Below are 16,810 nucleotides of genomic sequence, written 5' to 3' on the forward strand. Positions count from 1 at the left end.
TGCTTATGGTTTCTTGTGTGTGTCTCATCTCTAGATTGTGCGCTCTTCAGGCACTGTCTCACTATGAGTTTGCACAGCACCTACTAGAATGGATCTTAGCACTGGAAGGCCACCTCGGTTATCTCAATAGTATCTAATAAATGTGTATATATAATATTAGCCACATTGTTATTAAGCTAGCCTTGATCTTGCCCCTAAATTTGGGTGCCTGCAGTTCTTGGAAGCTAGTTTTGAAAGTTTGGCCCATAAAGGTAAATCAAAGGATTACATCTGCGGAGGCAGAGCTATGCTTTTGTATTACCCATGTCAGAAACATTTACACTTATAAATGCAGTATTTTTGTGCAACAATACAGCGCAGGCAGCACCATGAAATCAGATTTCTCTGTGGAAGTGCCGGGAGTACTTTTATCGGGCGTAAAGCCGGCTCCTGCACCAACCACTCCTGCATAGGGGCTGGTGCAGCCATCCACTCCCTTATTCCTCAATTGAGCTAAGACAGAGCTATCAAAATAAACTTTTGTCCCGCCCAAGTTGTCTAGTAACATTTTGTGAAGTGCTCATATAGCATGGTGATGAGAGTGATACTGAAACCTGAACAGAATGAATCTGGTAAGCCCCACATTAGGCCTAATATTTCCTCTGGTTTAGCCCAGTTTATGTAATTTTGAATGTGGGCAGTCAACTATAAAGCAGTGGCTCTCAAACTAGGGCTGCCGCTTGTTCAGGGAAAGCCCCTAGCGGGCCAGGCCGGTTTGTTTACCTGCCGTGTCCGCAGGTTTGGCCGATCGCGGCTCCTACTGGCCGCGGTTCGCCGCTCCAGGCCAATTGGGGCTGCGGAAAGCAGCACGGGCCGACGGACGTGCTGGCCACAACCCGCATTGGCCTGGAGCGGTGAACTACAGCCAGGATCGGGCGAACCTGCAGACGCGACAGGTAAACAAACTGGCCCGGCCTGCCAGGGGCTTTCCCTGAACAAGTGGCGGCCCTAGTTTGAGAACCACTGCTATAAAGGATTTAGGGCTTGAACCTGTGAAGACTAGCGTATGTGGCTACCCACTTGGCTACATTTTGCAGGGTCAGACCTTATCTACGCACACTTGCATCAATTTAAAGATGTATTTTTAACCCAATTTAATTCGATCCATGCACGTTTCTTTGTAGACGTGCTTATTTAATTCTGAGTGTATATTTTATCTTAATCCTGAAAAAAAGATTTAAGCTAAACCCATATATGCTTAAACTGAAATAAAATGTTTAAACTAATTTAAGTGTCTAAAATACCTTTAGTTAAACTGGTGCAAGTTTGTTTTTTCTTCCCACTTTCCTCTTCTGATCTCGTATGTAAAGTGTTTTGAAACTCATGATGAGACATGTTATGGAAAATATAAGTACAGTAGTATTATCTTTAAGCCAGTAGGTTGGACTTCAAGAAGCAGGAATTGAGAAAAAGAGCTGCAGGGGTTTTGGCAGCATCTCTGTGGAGTTTCCTCTCTCTGCATAAGAAACAAAATATCCATGGAATATTTTTAAGGGACTTTCCCCAAAATGTACAGACATTCTCGTGGTTTGAGGGGAAAAAATGTTTCATATAAGAGGCGCTGCCGTGAAGGAGGTCCTGAGCCTCTGCATGAAGGGCTGAGAGGAGGAGGGTGTTGAACATATTTGGCCCAACATCTCTGGTCTGTGTGATCTTTGCCTCTTGCTGCATATCATTTTGTGCCACATTTACCCTGCTGATGAGTTTGTGATACCAGGGTTTATTTTAGCTGTAATAATGAACTAACAATTTTACCAAACCCTGAGTTCAAAAATTGTGAGATTTAAAAAAGAATGTATCTTTGGATTTTGCTTTGTCTTCTAATCTTTGAGCAATGCAGGAACATTCAGCTAACGTTTTCAAGCTTTTCTCTGCAACCAAGAGGGCAAGAAACCTCTGTTAAAAAAAACAAAAACAAAAAGCTGGGGTTCTGGAAGTACATGATTTCAGGAGCTGCAGCTTCCAGGAAAACAGCAACTATGAAACCTGGCAACACAAACTTGAGCTTAATCGTAAACCCCATGAAACTGTCTTGGTTGTGGGCACTTTTTAAGGAGGGGTAGTTAGCACCAAGTTTCAATGTGAATAATTAGTAACATTCACACAGCACTTTTTGCAAAGGCAGGTCTGGACGGTCAGTGATCTCGGGATCTGATCCTGCAAACACTGGGCATATAGCACTTGCTGCTACCCGGGCTGAGCTAGCAGTACTGTAGGTGGTAGGAAGGCTACCGGCTGGGCCCTAGCGGAGACACCACGCAGCAGGCAGAGGACGAAGCCCGGCAGCCCCAGCGCCGGCCGAGCAGCAGGGACCTCCCGCCTCTAGCCGGCGCTGTGCGGCTGCAAGGCCCGGCCTGCCGCGTCCCGGGGCTCGCTGCTGCACCAGCCAGGCGCCCGGGCCCCTGCGGCGAGTCCAGCCCGCGCCTCCCCGACCCGCTCCCCTGAGCCCGGCCATGCTGGCGGCGCGGCTGCTGTGGGCGGCCCCGAGCGGGCTCGCCTCCCTCCACAGCTCCGCCCGCCGCCTGCGCGGGGCCCGCGTGGCCGTGGTGAGTACAGCCCGGCCCGGGGGCTTAGGCAGCGCTGGGCCCCGTAGCAGGGCTTAGCGCCAGTTGCAAACAGGCGGGGGGCCGGCTGGGGACCGCAGTCCATGCGGGGGGAGGCGTTTTCCACGTGGGGAGCTCCAGGGAACTGCGCAGAGCCCCCCCTGGGCGGGTTATAACTCCAAAGTGAAACACTCTCACTGCCTGCTTCTGTACCTGTGTCCTCTGCTTGGCCTGGGCTGTGGCGTGTGCTGAGCGCGGGGTTAGTTGCCTCCTTAGATCTTGCTCTGCAGCTGGTGACCCAGCTGGAATCTTTGAGATTAGTAGAGATGATTTGGTTTTTAAGACAGTGGAAAGGGTAATGCTAGTTGAAGGAGACTGGCCACCCACCAAACACAGTCCTGGAGCTGAAGTGTTCTGCCGCTCCCCTGTTAGGATACTCACTCCAGGTACTGCTGTATTAACACAGGGCTTAATGCTTAAGAGTATAATAACAGCCATACTGGGGCAGACCAATGGTCCATTTAGCCCAGCATCCTGTCTTCTGGCCCAGGCCAATGCCAGGTGCTTCAGAGGGAATGAACAGAGCTGGGCAATTTTAAGTGATCCATCCCGTCATCCAGTCCCAGCTTCTGGTAGTTGGACGTTTAGGGGTCTCAAGAGCATGGGGTTGCATCCTTGACCATCTTGGCTAGTAGCCATTGATGGACCTATCCTCCATGAATACAGTAGATCTAATTCTTTTTTAAATTCAGTTATACTTTTAGCCTTCTCAGCATCCTGGGCAATGATTTGCACAGGTTGACTGTTTGTTGTGTTAAAAAGAACTTCGTTGTGTTTGTTTTTAAACTGCTTCCTATTAATTTAATTGGGTCCCTAGTTCTTGTGTTAAGTGAAGGAGTAGGTAATACTTTTCTATTCACTTTTTCCACACCATTCATTTTATAGACCTCTATCATATCCCTCATTAGTCATCTCTTTTCTAAGATGAACAGTTCCACTCTTTTTAATCTCTCCTCATATGGAAGCTGTTGCATACCCCTAGTCATCTTTGTTGCCCTTCTCTGCACCTTTTCCAATTCTAATACATCTTTTTTGAGATTGTGTTACCATAATAGCATGCAGTATTCAGGGTGTGAGCATACCATGGATTTATATAGTGGCTATATGATATTCTGTTTTTTTGTCTACACCTTTCCTAGTGATATCTAATATTGTTAGCTTATTTAACTGCCGCTGCACATTGAGTGAAAATTTTCAGAGAACTAGCCATGATGAGTCTAGGGACTGGTCCACACTAACCCCCCACTTCGAACTAAGATACGTTATTCACGTAGCTGAAGTCGAACTATCTTAGTTCGAACTTACCGCGGGTCCACACGCGGCAGGCAGGCTCCCCCGTTGACTCAGTGTACTCCTCTCGTGGAGCAGGAGTACCGGCGTCGACGGCGAGCACTTCCGGGATCGATTTATCGCGTCTAGACAAGACGCAATAAATCGATCCCAGAAGATCGACTGCTTACCGCCGGACCCGGAGGTAAGTATAGACGTACCCTAAGATCTCTTTCTTGAGTGGTAACAGCTAATTTAGACCCCATTGTTCTGTATGTATAGTTGTGATTGTTTTTCCCAGTATGTGTTACTTAGCACTTTTCAACACTGAATTTCATCTGCTATTTTCTTGCCTGGTCGCCCAGTTTTGTCAGATCCCTTTGTAATCTTTGCAGTCAGCTTTGAACTTACCCAAGAATCTTGGGCCAAGATAGTTAATTTTGTATCATCTCCACATTTTGCCACCACACTGTTCGCTGCCCTTTTCTTAGATCATTTATGAATATATTGAACTGCACTGGTCACAGTACAGATTCTGGGGGTCCCTTTGAGTTCCCTCTCTCCATTGTGAAAACCAACCATTTATTCCTACACTTTGTTTTCTATCTTTTAGCCAGTTACTGCCATGAGAGGGCCTTCCCTCTTATCCCATGACTGCTTAGTTTGCTTAAGAGCCTTTGGTGATGACCTTGTCAAAGGCTTTCTGAAAGTTTACTCCCCCTATTGATCGGCTCTCCTTTGTCCATATGCTTATTGACACCCTCAAAAAATTCTAATAGATTGGTGATGCATGACTTCTTTTTACAAAAGCCACTTCCCCAACATATTGTGTTTATCCATGTGTCTGATAATTCTGTTCTTTATTGTAGTTTCAAGCAATTTGCTTGGTACTGAAGTTAGGTTTATCAGCCTCTAATTGCCAGGATTACCTCTGGAGCCTTTTTTAAAAATGGGCATTACATTAGCTACCCTCCAGTCATCTTGTACAGCTTGAAGCTATAGATTACATACCACAGTTAATAGTTCTTCAATTTCATATCTGAGTTTCTACAGAACTCTTGGTTGACTACCATCTGGTCCCAGTGACTTATTACTGTTTAATTTATCGGTTTGTTCCAAAATCTCCTGTATTGACATCTCAGTTTGGGCAACTTTCTCAGATTTATCACCTGAAAAGAATGGATAGGTGTGGAGATCTCCCTCACATCTTCTGCAGTGAAGACGGATGCAGAGAATTCATTTAGCTTCTCTGCAACAGCCTTGTGTTCCAAGAGTGCTCCTTTAGCACCTCGATTGTCCAGTGGCCCCACTGACTTTTGTCAGGCTTCCTGTGTCTGATGTACATAACAATTTTTTGGCTGTTTGTTTTTGTGTCTTTAGCTAGTTGTTCTTCAAATCCTTTCCTGGCCTGCCTAATTATACTTTTGCACTTGACTTGGCAGTTTAGAGACAAGCGGAAGAGAGTCTCCTGAGAGAGGATGTGTAGGCTATTAAACTGATACCAACAGTTAGTTAATATATATATGTCACTTTACAGTACTCTCTGCCTGAGCTGAAACTTTATTTTATTTAATCTGGTCCATGACATAGTTTGACTTTATGTACACACACTTCAGACCAAACTGTACATTGCATTCACTCCTGCAGTCTAATTTCATAGGGCCTAAGGAAAGATAAATTAGTAGAGGTGGTAAAGACTCTAATGAAGTGAATAAGGTCAAAAGCTATTTGGTACTTCATAATTGAAAGGAAGCCATGATAAATAAAGTTAAAATTGGAGAACATCTAGGAGCTAGCTACCTAAATATTAAGAGGGTTGAAATGATGTCTGTAGCAGAAATAATAATCAGAAAAGCAGAGTACGAAGGAACTGGGAATTAAAATAGGCTGGAATTCAGTCCCAAATGGGAAAATCACCAGTGGTAAGTATTTGAGGTACAGTTGGGAAAGCTATGGGCAATACGCATTCCAATAATGCCTTAAATGCTAAGTGGGCAACCAAAAGCAGTGTGCTGGTGTGGGGAAATACAGAACCGCATAAAAGGGAACCAGAGGGCATTAAAATTACAAAAGAAACTGGGAAAGATGAAACTTGACAGGTTGTAAAAATAAAATCTAAAGAGGTAAATTGCACAGAGCATCTTAAATAACAAGAAGTTTTAAATATATATAAAATATGCATGCAATGGATAACTGATAATGCACTCACTAAGCTGCTTAAAAATGAGGGGAGAGCTTGGGTTAAGAAAGTAGAGTTGTTAAAGGGACACTGCCAATTGGAAACCTAGTCACTGTTTAAAGCACAAATTTAAAATAGTTTCAGGAAGTACAAATGCCCTTGGAATTTTTTGTGTCTTTACAGTCACAATTTCCCTATTTTTAAAATCTTTCTCTCTCTTTTTTTGTTGCTGTCTAGAAGAACCACACAAACAGGGAAAACTGACTATACGCCCAGTGTGTCAAATGCACAAAGTAAACAAACTGCAGAAATTGGGGAACATTATTTTCTCTAATCTCCTTAAGTTCCACTGTTCTTCAGTAATAGCCAGGATAGATTCAGACATGGGAGGACACACTTAGCTAACAGTTTGGGGTTATTTGAAAGCACTGTTCCCATGGCTAAAAAGGGAAATTCAGTTGAGCTATTTAGTGTACTTAGATTTTAAAAAATGACTTAGCTAGTAATCTCTGATATGGATCCTAAGAATAAGAGTAATGTAACAGGTAAAATAGAGTGTCATAAATTCTGACTTTTGAGGTGTGCTTTTTAACTCCCTTCTGTTTGAATGAAAAGTTTATGTATGCATCAAGGTCTGAATATATTCCATTATATGTAAGATCACCCTCTTTACATATCTTAGGAGCATGAAAGCTCATAATATTATTTTTAGCCACTTTTGTGACTGCCATCACATTTTAAAACAATGTGTCAGTTTTTCAAGTCTGAGAAAAATGCAAAATACTTTTTGCTTTTCAAATCAGTAGTAACTACTGAGCCATTTGCCTGAATCGGAACAAGCTACTATAAATAGGACATGCCAGTTCTTATGTAACCCATCAGTACTGAGGCCACTATCTGTTTTGTTTGATAAGGGTGCAGCTGCAATTGCTTTATCCCCAAATGCTTGTGCAAGACCCCTAAAGACAGTCTGGAAAATAAATATTTTGTCTGAAATGTTGTGTTGATTTTCTCTTTGCAGGTCTTGTCTGGATGTGGTGTGTATGATGGTACGGAAATCCATGAGGCCTCAGCGTAAGCAGCTTTGCATTATTGCAGAGTCCAGAACTGTATTCTTCACATGATTAGAGCATTTTATTCTATTTAATTAATTTCCAGTTTCCCAGGGTTGTCGGTACTACCCTGGATGGTGTGTGGTTTTCTCCCAGGGTTGGTTCTTTCCATACCCCATGAAAATCCACCACTTTGTCTCAGCTTTATGGTCCTCCTTAAGTTCTCATATTGCATGCTTCCGGCTGAGGAGGAGTGGGCAGACTCCATCACCACCACACGCTAAGCCAGAGCGATAAGCTATTGGTAGACAATCCTCTCCCAAGAGCTAGCTGCTGCTCTAACATTTCCAGCTCAGGAAGCATGACCGTAGACTTCACTTGTTTCCTAATCACCTTCCTGGGCCAAGTTCCAGTGCCAGGATGGTTAATGTTCATATTGAGTTAGACCCTTCGCACTGTACACCAGATAATGGGACATTGATCTTAATATCCTTTCGTGAGACTTTTGGACTCTTCTTACAGTTCTGAAGGAAGAATGTACTGGTTTCTGTAACAGGAGTAAATAACACAGCAATCAAAGGGGTTTAAGTAACATCTGCAGCTCCTCTAGTCTTCCATCTCACTTTCCCCCCTTGACAGTCTATAATAAATGCCCTATAGAGTGGTGCTGAAGCTTTTCCTGTCGCGCCCCACCCCTTACCAGTAATGGACTCTGTCTATGCCTCCCCCCCATTACTGCACAGTTGGCTCAGCAGAGGAACACGTGTGCTGAAGGGGGAGATGGGGGAGGAGCTGTGGCTAGAGGAGGAGCTGGGCTAGATAGTGCTCCCTCCCACTCCCCGTGGGCATTGGCCCAGGTCCTGCTGCATGCATCCCCCTGAATGTTCCTCCACACACCCCTGGGGGGGGGGGGGGGCGCACCCCATAGTTTGGGGAGCACTAACCTATACATTCTCTAAAAACTGACACTTTGTGGTCATTTTGTATGCTACGTTGTCAGTACTGTTTTCCAAAACACGTAATATATTTCTGGTAGGACACAGAGCCAGATAAAAACCTGCTCTAATTGGTTCCTTAAAGACTCCCTCTCTTCTAAGGCTTTCATCATATTTTTACCTATTTTGTAGCATTTTGGTTCACCTGAGTCGTGGGGGAGCTGAAGTTCAGATGTATGCCCCAGATATTCCTCAGATGCATGTTATTGACCACAGCAAAGGACAACCAGCTGAGGCTGAATCAAGGTAAGAGCTACATTTAATTTGCACAAGATGACTCCAGCTTCTTGAGCTTGTGCCACAGGGATGTGCTGCAGAAGTTATGCCCTATGCTAAATATTTACTAGTAGCAATTTTCCCAAAGTATTTAACTTTATGCCTACTAATATTTTGTATGTGAGAAAAACTTAGATTCTTTGTCTTGTGGCTGCCACTTAAAACCTTATCCCACTCCTTGCTCATGGGTACAGTTCTATTTCAGAAGCAGCTGTAGCTGTAGTTATTCAGGGTCATTATTTTTGACTCTTCAAAAATAACACCCATCTCTTACACAGTTTCACCACACTTGTGCATGCACTGGCTTCATTACTCTTATTGCTTCATTTCTTGTTCTTCAAGAAACGTTTTAGTGGAATCAGCAAGGATTGCTCGTGGTAAAATCGCAGACCTGGCTAAACTTAGTACAAAGGACCATGATGCTGTGATATTTCCTGGTGGATTCGGAGCTGCTAAAAACCTGTGAGTGCCAAGCTAAGTAAAGTGGTACAGAAATCCTTTATTCATAATTCAGACAGTGACCTTTTTACAAAATATGTTAGTTTACATAGTATACCCCAGGGGTTCTCAACAAGGGGTATGCGGAGGTCTTCCATGGGGTACATCAACTAATCTAGAAATTTGCCTAGTTTTACAACAGACTACATAAAACACACTAGTGAAGTCAGTACAAACTAAAATTTCCTACAGACAATGACTTATTTATACTGCTCTATATACTATACACTGAAATGAAAGTACAATATTTATATTCCAATTGATTCGTGTTATAATTAGTGCTGTCAATTAATCGCAGATAACTCACGCAATTAACTCAAAATTAATCGCAATTAACAAAATTAATCACAATTAATCGCAGTTTTAATCACACTGTTAAATAGAATAACAATTGAAATTTATTAAATATTTTGGATGTTTATGTACTGTGACAAAGTTCCTCCTCTATCTTGGTGGGTCCTGCACTTATTGGTGGATTTGCTCCCTTCACAGATTCACCCTGTGGGTCAGGAAACAGTCCAGAGACCTTCCCCTCTGGTAGAAGCTATAGTCCAGGTCAATTCCTCCTGTGTTTGATCAGGAGTTGGGAGGTTTGGGGGGAACCCGGGCCCGCCCTCTACTCCGGGTTCCAGCCCAGGGCCCTGTGGACTGCAGCTGTCTATAGTGCCTCCTGGTACAGTTGCACGACACCTACAACTCCCTGGGCTACTTCCCCCTGGCCTCCTCCCAACACCTTCTTTGTCCTCACCACCGGACTTTCCTCCTGATGTCTGATAACGCTTGTACTTCTCCGTCCTCCAGCAGTACGCCTACTCACTCTCAGCTTCTTGCTCCCAGTTCCTCACACACACTTCCTCTCCTCTGGCTCCTCCTGGCTTGACTGGAGTGAGCCCTTTTATAGCATCAAAGGGGCCTTAATTAGAGTCAGGTGCTTAACTGCCTCACCTGACTCTTAGCAGGTTAATTGGAGTCAGGTGGTCTATTAGCCTGGAGCAGCCTCTGCTCTGGTCACTCAGGGAACAGAAAACTACTTATCCAGTGGCCAGTATATCTCCCTTCTGCTACTCTGCTGTTCCCAACTGGTCTGGGTCTATCACAGTACATTTTCATATATATTGTATTCTATATTGTAAATGAAATCAAAGTGTATATTATTTTTATTACAAATATTTGCACTGTGAAAATGATAAACAAAAGAAATCATATTTTTCAATTCACCTCGTACAAGTACTGTAGTGCAATCTCTTTGTCGTGAAAGTGCAATTTAGAAATGTAAATTTTCTTTTGTTACATAACTGCACTCAAAAACAAAACAATGTAAAACTTCAGAGCCTACAAGTCCACTCAGTCCTACTTCTTGTTCAGCCAAACACTAAGACAAACAAGTTTGTTTACATTTGCAGGAGATAATGCTGCCCTCTTCTTATTTACAGTGTCACCAGAAAGTGAGAACAGGCGTTTACATGGCACTTTTGTAGCTGCCATTGCAAGGTATTTACGTGACAGATATGCTAAACATTCGTATACCCCTTCATGCTCTGGCCACCTTTCCAGAGGACATGCTTCCATGCTGATGAAGCTCGTTAAAAAAATAATGCGTTAATTAAATTTGTAACTGAACTCCTTGGGGGAAAATTGTATGTCCCCTGCTCTGTTTTACCTGCGTTCTGCCATATATTTCATGTTATAGCAGTCTCGGATAATGACCCAGCACGTGTTGTCCATTTTAAGAACACTTTCAATGCAGATTTTACAAAACGCAAAGAAGGTACCGATGTGAGATTTCTAAAGATAGCTACAGCACTTGACCCAAGGTTTAAGAATCTGAAGTGCCTTCCAAGATCTGAGAGGGACGAGGTGTGGAACATGCTTTCAGAAGTCTTAAAAGAGCAACACTCCGATGCGGAAACTATAGAACCCAAACCACCAAAAAAGAAAATCAACCTGCTGCTGGTGCTATCTGACTCAGATAATGAAAATGAACATGCATCGGTCCGCACTGCTTTGGATTGTTATCGAGCAGAAATCGTGATCCGCATGGACGCATGTCCTCTGGAATGGTGATTTGAAGCACGAAGAAACATATGAATCTTTAGCGCATCTGGCACATAAATATCTTGCGATGCCAGCTACAACAGTGCCATTTGAACGCCTGTTCTCATTTTCAGGTGATATTGTAAACAAGAAGCCGGCAACATTATCTTCTGCACATGTAAACAAACTTGTTTGTCTGAACGATTGGCTGAATGACAAGTAGGACTGAGTGGACTTGCAGGCTCTAAAATTTTACATTTTTATTTTTGAATGCAGTTTTTTTGTACATAATTCTACATTTGTAAGTTCAACTTTCATGATAAAGAGATTGCACTACAGTACTAGTATTAGGTGAATTGAAAAATACTATATTTTGTTTTTACAGTGCAAATATTTGTCATCAAAAATACTAATATAAAGTGAGCACTGTACACTTTGTACTCTGTGTTGTAATTGAAATCAATATATTTGAAATGTAGAAAACATCCAAAAATATTTAAATACATGGTATTCTATTATTATTTAACAGTGCGCTTAATCCCGATTAATTTTTTAATCACTTGACAGCCCTAGTCATAATTATATGGTAAAAAGGAGAAAGTAAGCAATTTGTCAGTAGTAGTGTGCTGCGACATTTTTGTATTTTTATATCTGATTTTGTAAGCAAGTAGTTTTTAAGTGAGGAGAAACTTGAAGGTACGCAAGACAAATCGGACTCCTGAAAGAGGTACAGTAGTTGGGAAAGGTTGAGAGCCTTTGGAGTTAAGGAAGGCTTCTTTCAAATTGTTTGGGGATTCCCATGGGATAACATTTTCAGTGCTGCACATGGATGGGTGGGCGGGGGTTTCCCTACGAGATTCTTATTATTCTTAGAGTGGCATTTTGTAATCTGCAAATTCCACACTGAAAAATTTCCCACCAAAACTAGGCAGCAGTTCTTGTGCTTACACACCACATAAAAAAAAACCCTTTCCTTTCTCTGTGGTGGTGATTTTTGGGGCATGTTGGAGGGATGTGAAGATTATAAAACTTTTAATTTTAGATCATCTCCAGTATCTTGCTCTTATTTCTTTCTGCCTGAGTCTATATAGAAAGTGTTGGGATAGTATTAAACTAATCACTAAATAATTTCCTTTCAAAAAGTTCATGGATTAGCCTAGTGAAACTCCATGTGTCTTGTGACCAGTTAGTCTTCTTGACCTCTTTGATTCTTTTGAGAAATTTTGAGTGTTTTTTTTTTTTTTTTTAACCATCTGTCTTGGATGGGTTAGTCGTAACAAATCCTGCATCATGGCAGAGGGTTAGACGAGATGACCCTTGTGGTCCCTTCTAACCCTGTGGTTCTGTGATTCTATGAAATGGCTTCTTCTAGGATGTTCCTTGATGTGTCGTCATAAGAAATTATTTTTTCTGTTCTGGTAATGATCTGAAAATCTGATAGCATTGCTGTACTGTTTCTGCAAAATGTTAGAAGCCTGATTTGGTAACGCTTAGTACTTAGATTTGTGGTTTATAATTTTTTACTTGACACGGTGAAGAGTTTGTATCCACTTTCCATTTTTGATGTCCATTGAGAGCTGCTCTGAGCGTGCACGTATAAAGTCATAGCATTATATTGAGGTGTTAATGAAAGCGTCTTGTTGTGGCAGTTCCACCTTTGCTGTGGATGGGAAGGATTGCAAAGTGAATGGAGAGGTTGAACGTGTCCTGAAGGAGTTCCACAAAGCTGGGAAACCCATTGGGTATGTACATTTTAGGTGCATTGGGTATGGTATATTTAGAGGAGCAATTAAAAGTACTGTTGTCTAGTTGATAATTTATATCAGAGCAGAGATAAAGCAAATTCTAGATAAGTTGGTGGATGTTAGTCTTTGAGCTAGAAAAAATGTATTCAGCCTTGCATTTATTACTGGTTAATTAAAAAAAATAATCTTCTTTCAAGATGGTACAAAGAAAGAGAAGTCCAGCTAAGAAAATGTTTACCTTGCTTCCCAGGAAAAGCATGATGATGAAAGAAATTACCTTTTCATGTTTGACATTATGATCTTTAAATACATGTATGCATTTGAATCTTCATAATTATAATTAATCCTTTTAAGTAGTAGTCTCATTGGAGTAACCTTTTCTATTTTTCTTGCAGCCTGTGCTGCATTTCACCAGTGTTGGCTGCAAAAGTACTCTCTGGTGCTGAAGTTACTGTGGGACATGAAGAAGAGGAAGGTGGGAAATGGCCGTATGCCGGAACTGCAGGAGCCATTAAAGCATTGGGAGGAAAACACTGTGTAAAAGAAGTAACTATATCCTTTCCAATTAATAATCAGTGACCACGTGTTGAGGGACACTGCTATTCTTAATGTATAAGTCAGCACAGTTGCAAAAATATACAGAGTCGATGCTTAACTGTTGATAGTCTGGTAGGATTATACTGTAGTATGATACATGTGGATTAGGCAACATTATTCCCATTGATTTATCAAATTAATTGTGTGGCTGAATCCTTACACGTGGTGCTCAGTTGTTGCCTGAAAATTCCTTTGGCACAACCAGTACCGCGGTTACGTCAAAAGTGCTATACATAATGGCCTACAAGTACAAACTATCCATGGGAAAGGACCCCATAACTAGTCAGTTTTGTTTGAAATTCATTTCTTCCTTTTTCCAAAAGTCTAAAGCAGTGACCAAGACATCTTTATCCTGAAGCATTAACTTCTAAGCAAGGAGTTTCCTATCTTTTCATGTAATCTTTAATGCTCTTTTCCCCATTGATGCAATACTGGTATTTCTGACAAAATAAGTAGAACATCTCCATTCCGAGGCTACAACTATGGCCACTTTTACATGACTTGGGGGCTGGGGAAGATATTTTTTGAAGATGTAGGTGGTGATGTTTCATTCTACAGACAGCATCTGCAAATACTAGGTTGGCTGTGGTTTCCTTAACTCTCTTCCACGAAGCTCATGTAGACGTGAACAACAAGATGGTTACTACCCCAGCATTTATGTGTGAAACGGAATTACATCACATCTTTGATGGTATTGGGGCCATGGTAAAGGGTGTCCTGAAATTAACAGGCAAATGAAGTGGCTATCTGTAATAATAATAGTAAGTTTTAGGAAATTAAGCGTACAATACCAGAAATATCATGCATCGATGGAAACGTATTTCCCCTGCTTGCCCCTTTAGCACTTTTATAAACCCAGACACAAAGTTGACAGTCTGATTCCCAGCTGTGTTCAGATATTGCAAAAATGTTTGCTACATAAATGCATTGATTTCCAAGCACATCCTCACTAAAGCGTCTGCTGACTGGCTCTTTGAGTAAAGGTAATGCATCCTGTAACCTTAATAATTTTTTGGACTTGGACAGTTGGTGAGGGTTGTGTGAGAATGTTCTGAGACCAGCCAGCATACTATTCCAACAACAAAAAAACCCTCCATTCCTTCGAAAAATACTAGGGACACATGAAAACGGAATGACATGAATACTGTGGAATCAGAATATCTGGAGCAGCAGCCTGGTGCAGTGGACTGAGCATAGGGCTGGATTGCTTTGTAGATTTCACAGTTCTGTTTCAGAGGCTGCATAGTGTGGTTGAAATGCACCAGTTACATTGCTGTTGCAAGGAGTAGATACAGCTGCTGTAGGACTGACTGCCATTCAGAGGTGGGGAGTGACGTTACTGCTGACTGCTGTTCGTTCTGAGGAAAGCTATGTTAAAATGCATCCCTGGCTAGTCTAGCTGCCTTCCATTGAAACAGCTATTGTATTGAGTTCTCTGGGTGTGTCAGTCTGAACTTTGGCATTGAGAGAGTGCTGGGATCCGGGGACAGAGAAATTTAAGAGAACTGAACCATAGGGACACACTTACCTGTGTGTTTCAAGCAAGGCTGCAATGATTTGCTGGGTATGCAGTCATTTCTTACGTCCATGAGGTAAAAGTCAGGATCAGCTTTGATGTAGCCAATGGAAACAGTCATTTCTATGCCCCATGGTTAACGCAACATTAATTAAAACATTGTGTTGCATGGCCCGCCTTTCCATATTCTTTTCATGGCTTTTTTTCTGTTTTAAAAGGTGTGCTTTATCCAAATATGAATACATCTGTGTGTCAGCAGCAGGACACACCTTATTGTAAATGCCCTAGCATTTTGAAGAATCTCTCCTAATTTAACTGCACAATAAGCCTTTTATATCTAAAAGAGGGCTTGAAACAAGGAAAACGTATCAGCGACAGTGCCTTGTACATTTTAAAGATATCTTCCACATGAACATAGTTACTTGCCTAGCAATGGGCAGCAGGCTGACTCCAGTGCTATTACCACCTTCCCCTTTCCAGACTAACAGCGCTCCTTCCATAGAAATACAATCAAATGTAAGAAGAATGAGGTATAAATTAATTAAATGTTGTCCAGTTATTTTCTTTTCCCTTTTCCCTGCATCTCTCTTTTAATCATAGAATATTTGCATTTGAAGGAGCCTTTAGTGATTCATAGAGTCCAACAACCTTCAGCATTTCCATCTCTTTCCTAAATGTTGTCTATTCACTTATTTTTATTTCTCTTCCTGCCTCATTAACTTTTTTCTTTATAGGCCGGCATAGCATTCTGTTCCTTGTATTCTCTTTCAGCTCCAAGTTGTCTGTCTTTCTCTCTAGTCACAGAAAAATAATGTCGACATAACAGAGCTTTGTGCCCCATGGGCACCAGCTTTTCACATACAAGTACCATGTTCCAAATACATTTGCCCTGTGTTTTTTAATCAACAGGAATTTTAAGACATGTACATGAAGTTGTTTTTCAAGAGTCCCAATTCTTTTGTTCCTATTATGATGATGATGATCTTAAAAGGTTACAACGTGGATTTTGAGGATGTTTTTGCCAGCACATAGTCTGCTAATTTGTTTACTCTGTGATGTAATGATATGAATATACATTGTTCTGCTTATTGGTGCTTTTATTATCCAGACTTTAGGCCTGCTGTCACTGTTAAGAAAACTAAACTAATTTTGATGTGGCTACAGAAATTTTCTGTGTGTGGTGTTAATACTACAGTAAAACACTGTACATAAAGTTAACAAAAATGTCATGTATGAGATATGTTCCAGGGAATATATATATCATAGTGGGTGTTTCAGTTAAAGGTGGTTCTTGTCAATTTTAAACTAATGAGCTTCATTTAGATTCTGATGTGGTCTGATTGTGTGATATCGCATTGAGGTATCATAAATACTATCTATGCCCTTGACTGGAAAGCAGTGGGGATTTAAGAAGATGCTTTTCCGTTGTAAAAAAGATGGTTCCATTTGAAAAATGGTTTAATCAATGCTCATGTGAAAAGAAAAGTACTCTTATGGAAGAGATTTTTTCTCTATTAGAGCATTTTTTTAAAAATACGAAACATTTTTGTCTAGTACATGTCCAGCGTGAGCTGAGGTTTTGAAATTGCACCACAAGCATATGCACTTCACGTTGATTACCTTAATAGTCAAAACTGTGAGCTTCAATAGTATCCTCTCTTGTGGAGATTCTCAGGAAGCTAAAAACAAGAGCTACATACAAATTATATTAAGTTTGTTTGGGTGGAAGTTAGTAAACTTCATGTTGCTCATGATTTGTTACAAGGCTGGGTTTATGTGTGCAGAAATTGTCAGCTATCAGAGGAGCAAGAATAGAAGTGTAAGACATTGTTTTCATGTAGCTGACTACAAATAAAGGCTGCTTCCATATGTTTCGCTTGTACATTTATTTATTAATCAACTTATTTTTTCAGATATAGGGTTATCTTAGTGGGGAGAAGGCAGGGTTTGAACTTTATTGAGGGTATGAAATGTTCTAACTATCTTTAAATGTTGAGTCAGTGGGAA

The 16,810-nt window shown here is 41.4% G+C and overlaps 1 protein-coding gene across 1 annotated transcript; it reads left to right on the forward strand.

Moving 5' to 3' along the window:
* Positions 1 to 2,384: 2,384 nt before the first annotated feature.
* Positions 2,385 to 16,674, forward strand: GATD3 (glutamine amidotransferase class 1 domain containing 3). Its single transcript, XM_065578361.1, has 6 exons — positions 2,385 to 2,585; positions 7,112 to 7,164; positions 8,270 to 8,383; positions 8,756 to 8,875; positions 12,595 to 12,687; positions 13,086 to 16,674. The coding sequence occupies exons 1-6, from the start codon at positions 2,493 to 2,495 to the stop codon at positions 13,267 to 13,269; spliced, it is 657 nt and encodes a 218-aa protein (XP_065434433.1). The 5' UTR covers positions 2,385 to 2,492; the 3' UTR covers positions 13,270 to 16,674.
* Positions 16,675 to 16,810: the final 136 nt, after the last annotated feature.

This window comes from Chrysemys picta, chromosome 1 (genome assembly GCF_011386835.1).
Source record: "Chrysemys picta bellii isolate R12L10 chromosome 1, ASM1138683v2, whole genome shotgun sequence".
Lineage (NCBI taxonomy): Eukaryota > Metazoa > Chordata > Testudines > Emydidae > Chrysemys > Chrysemys picta.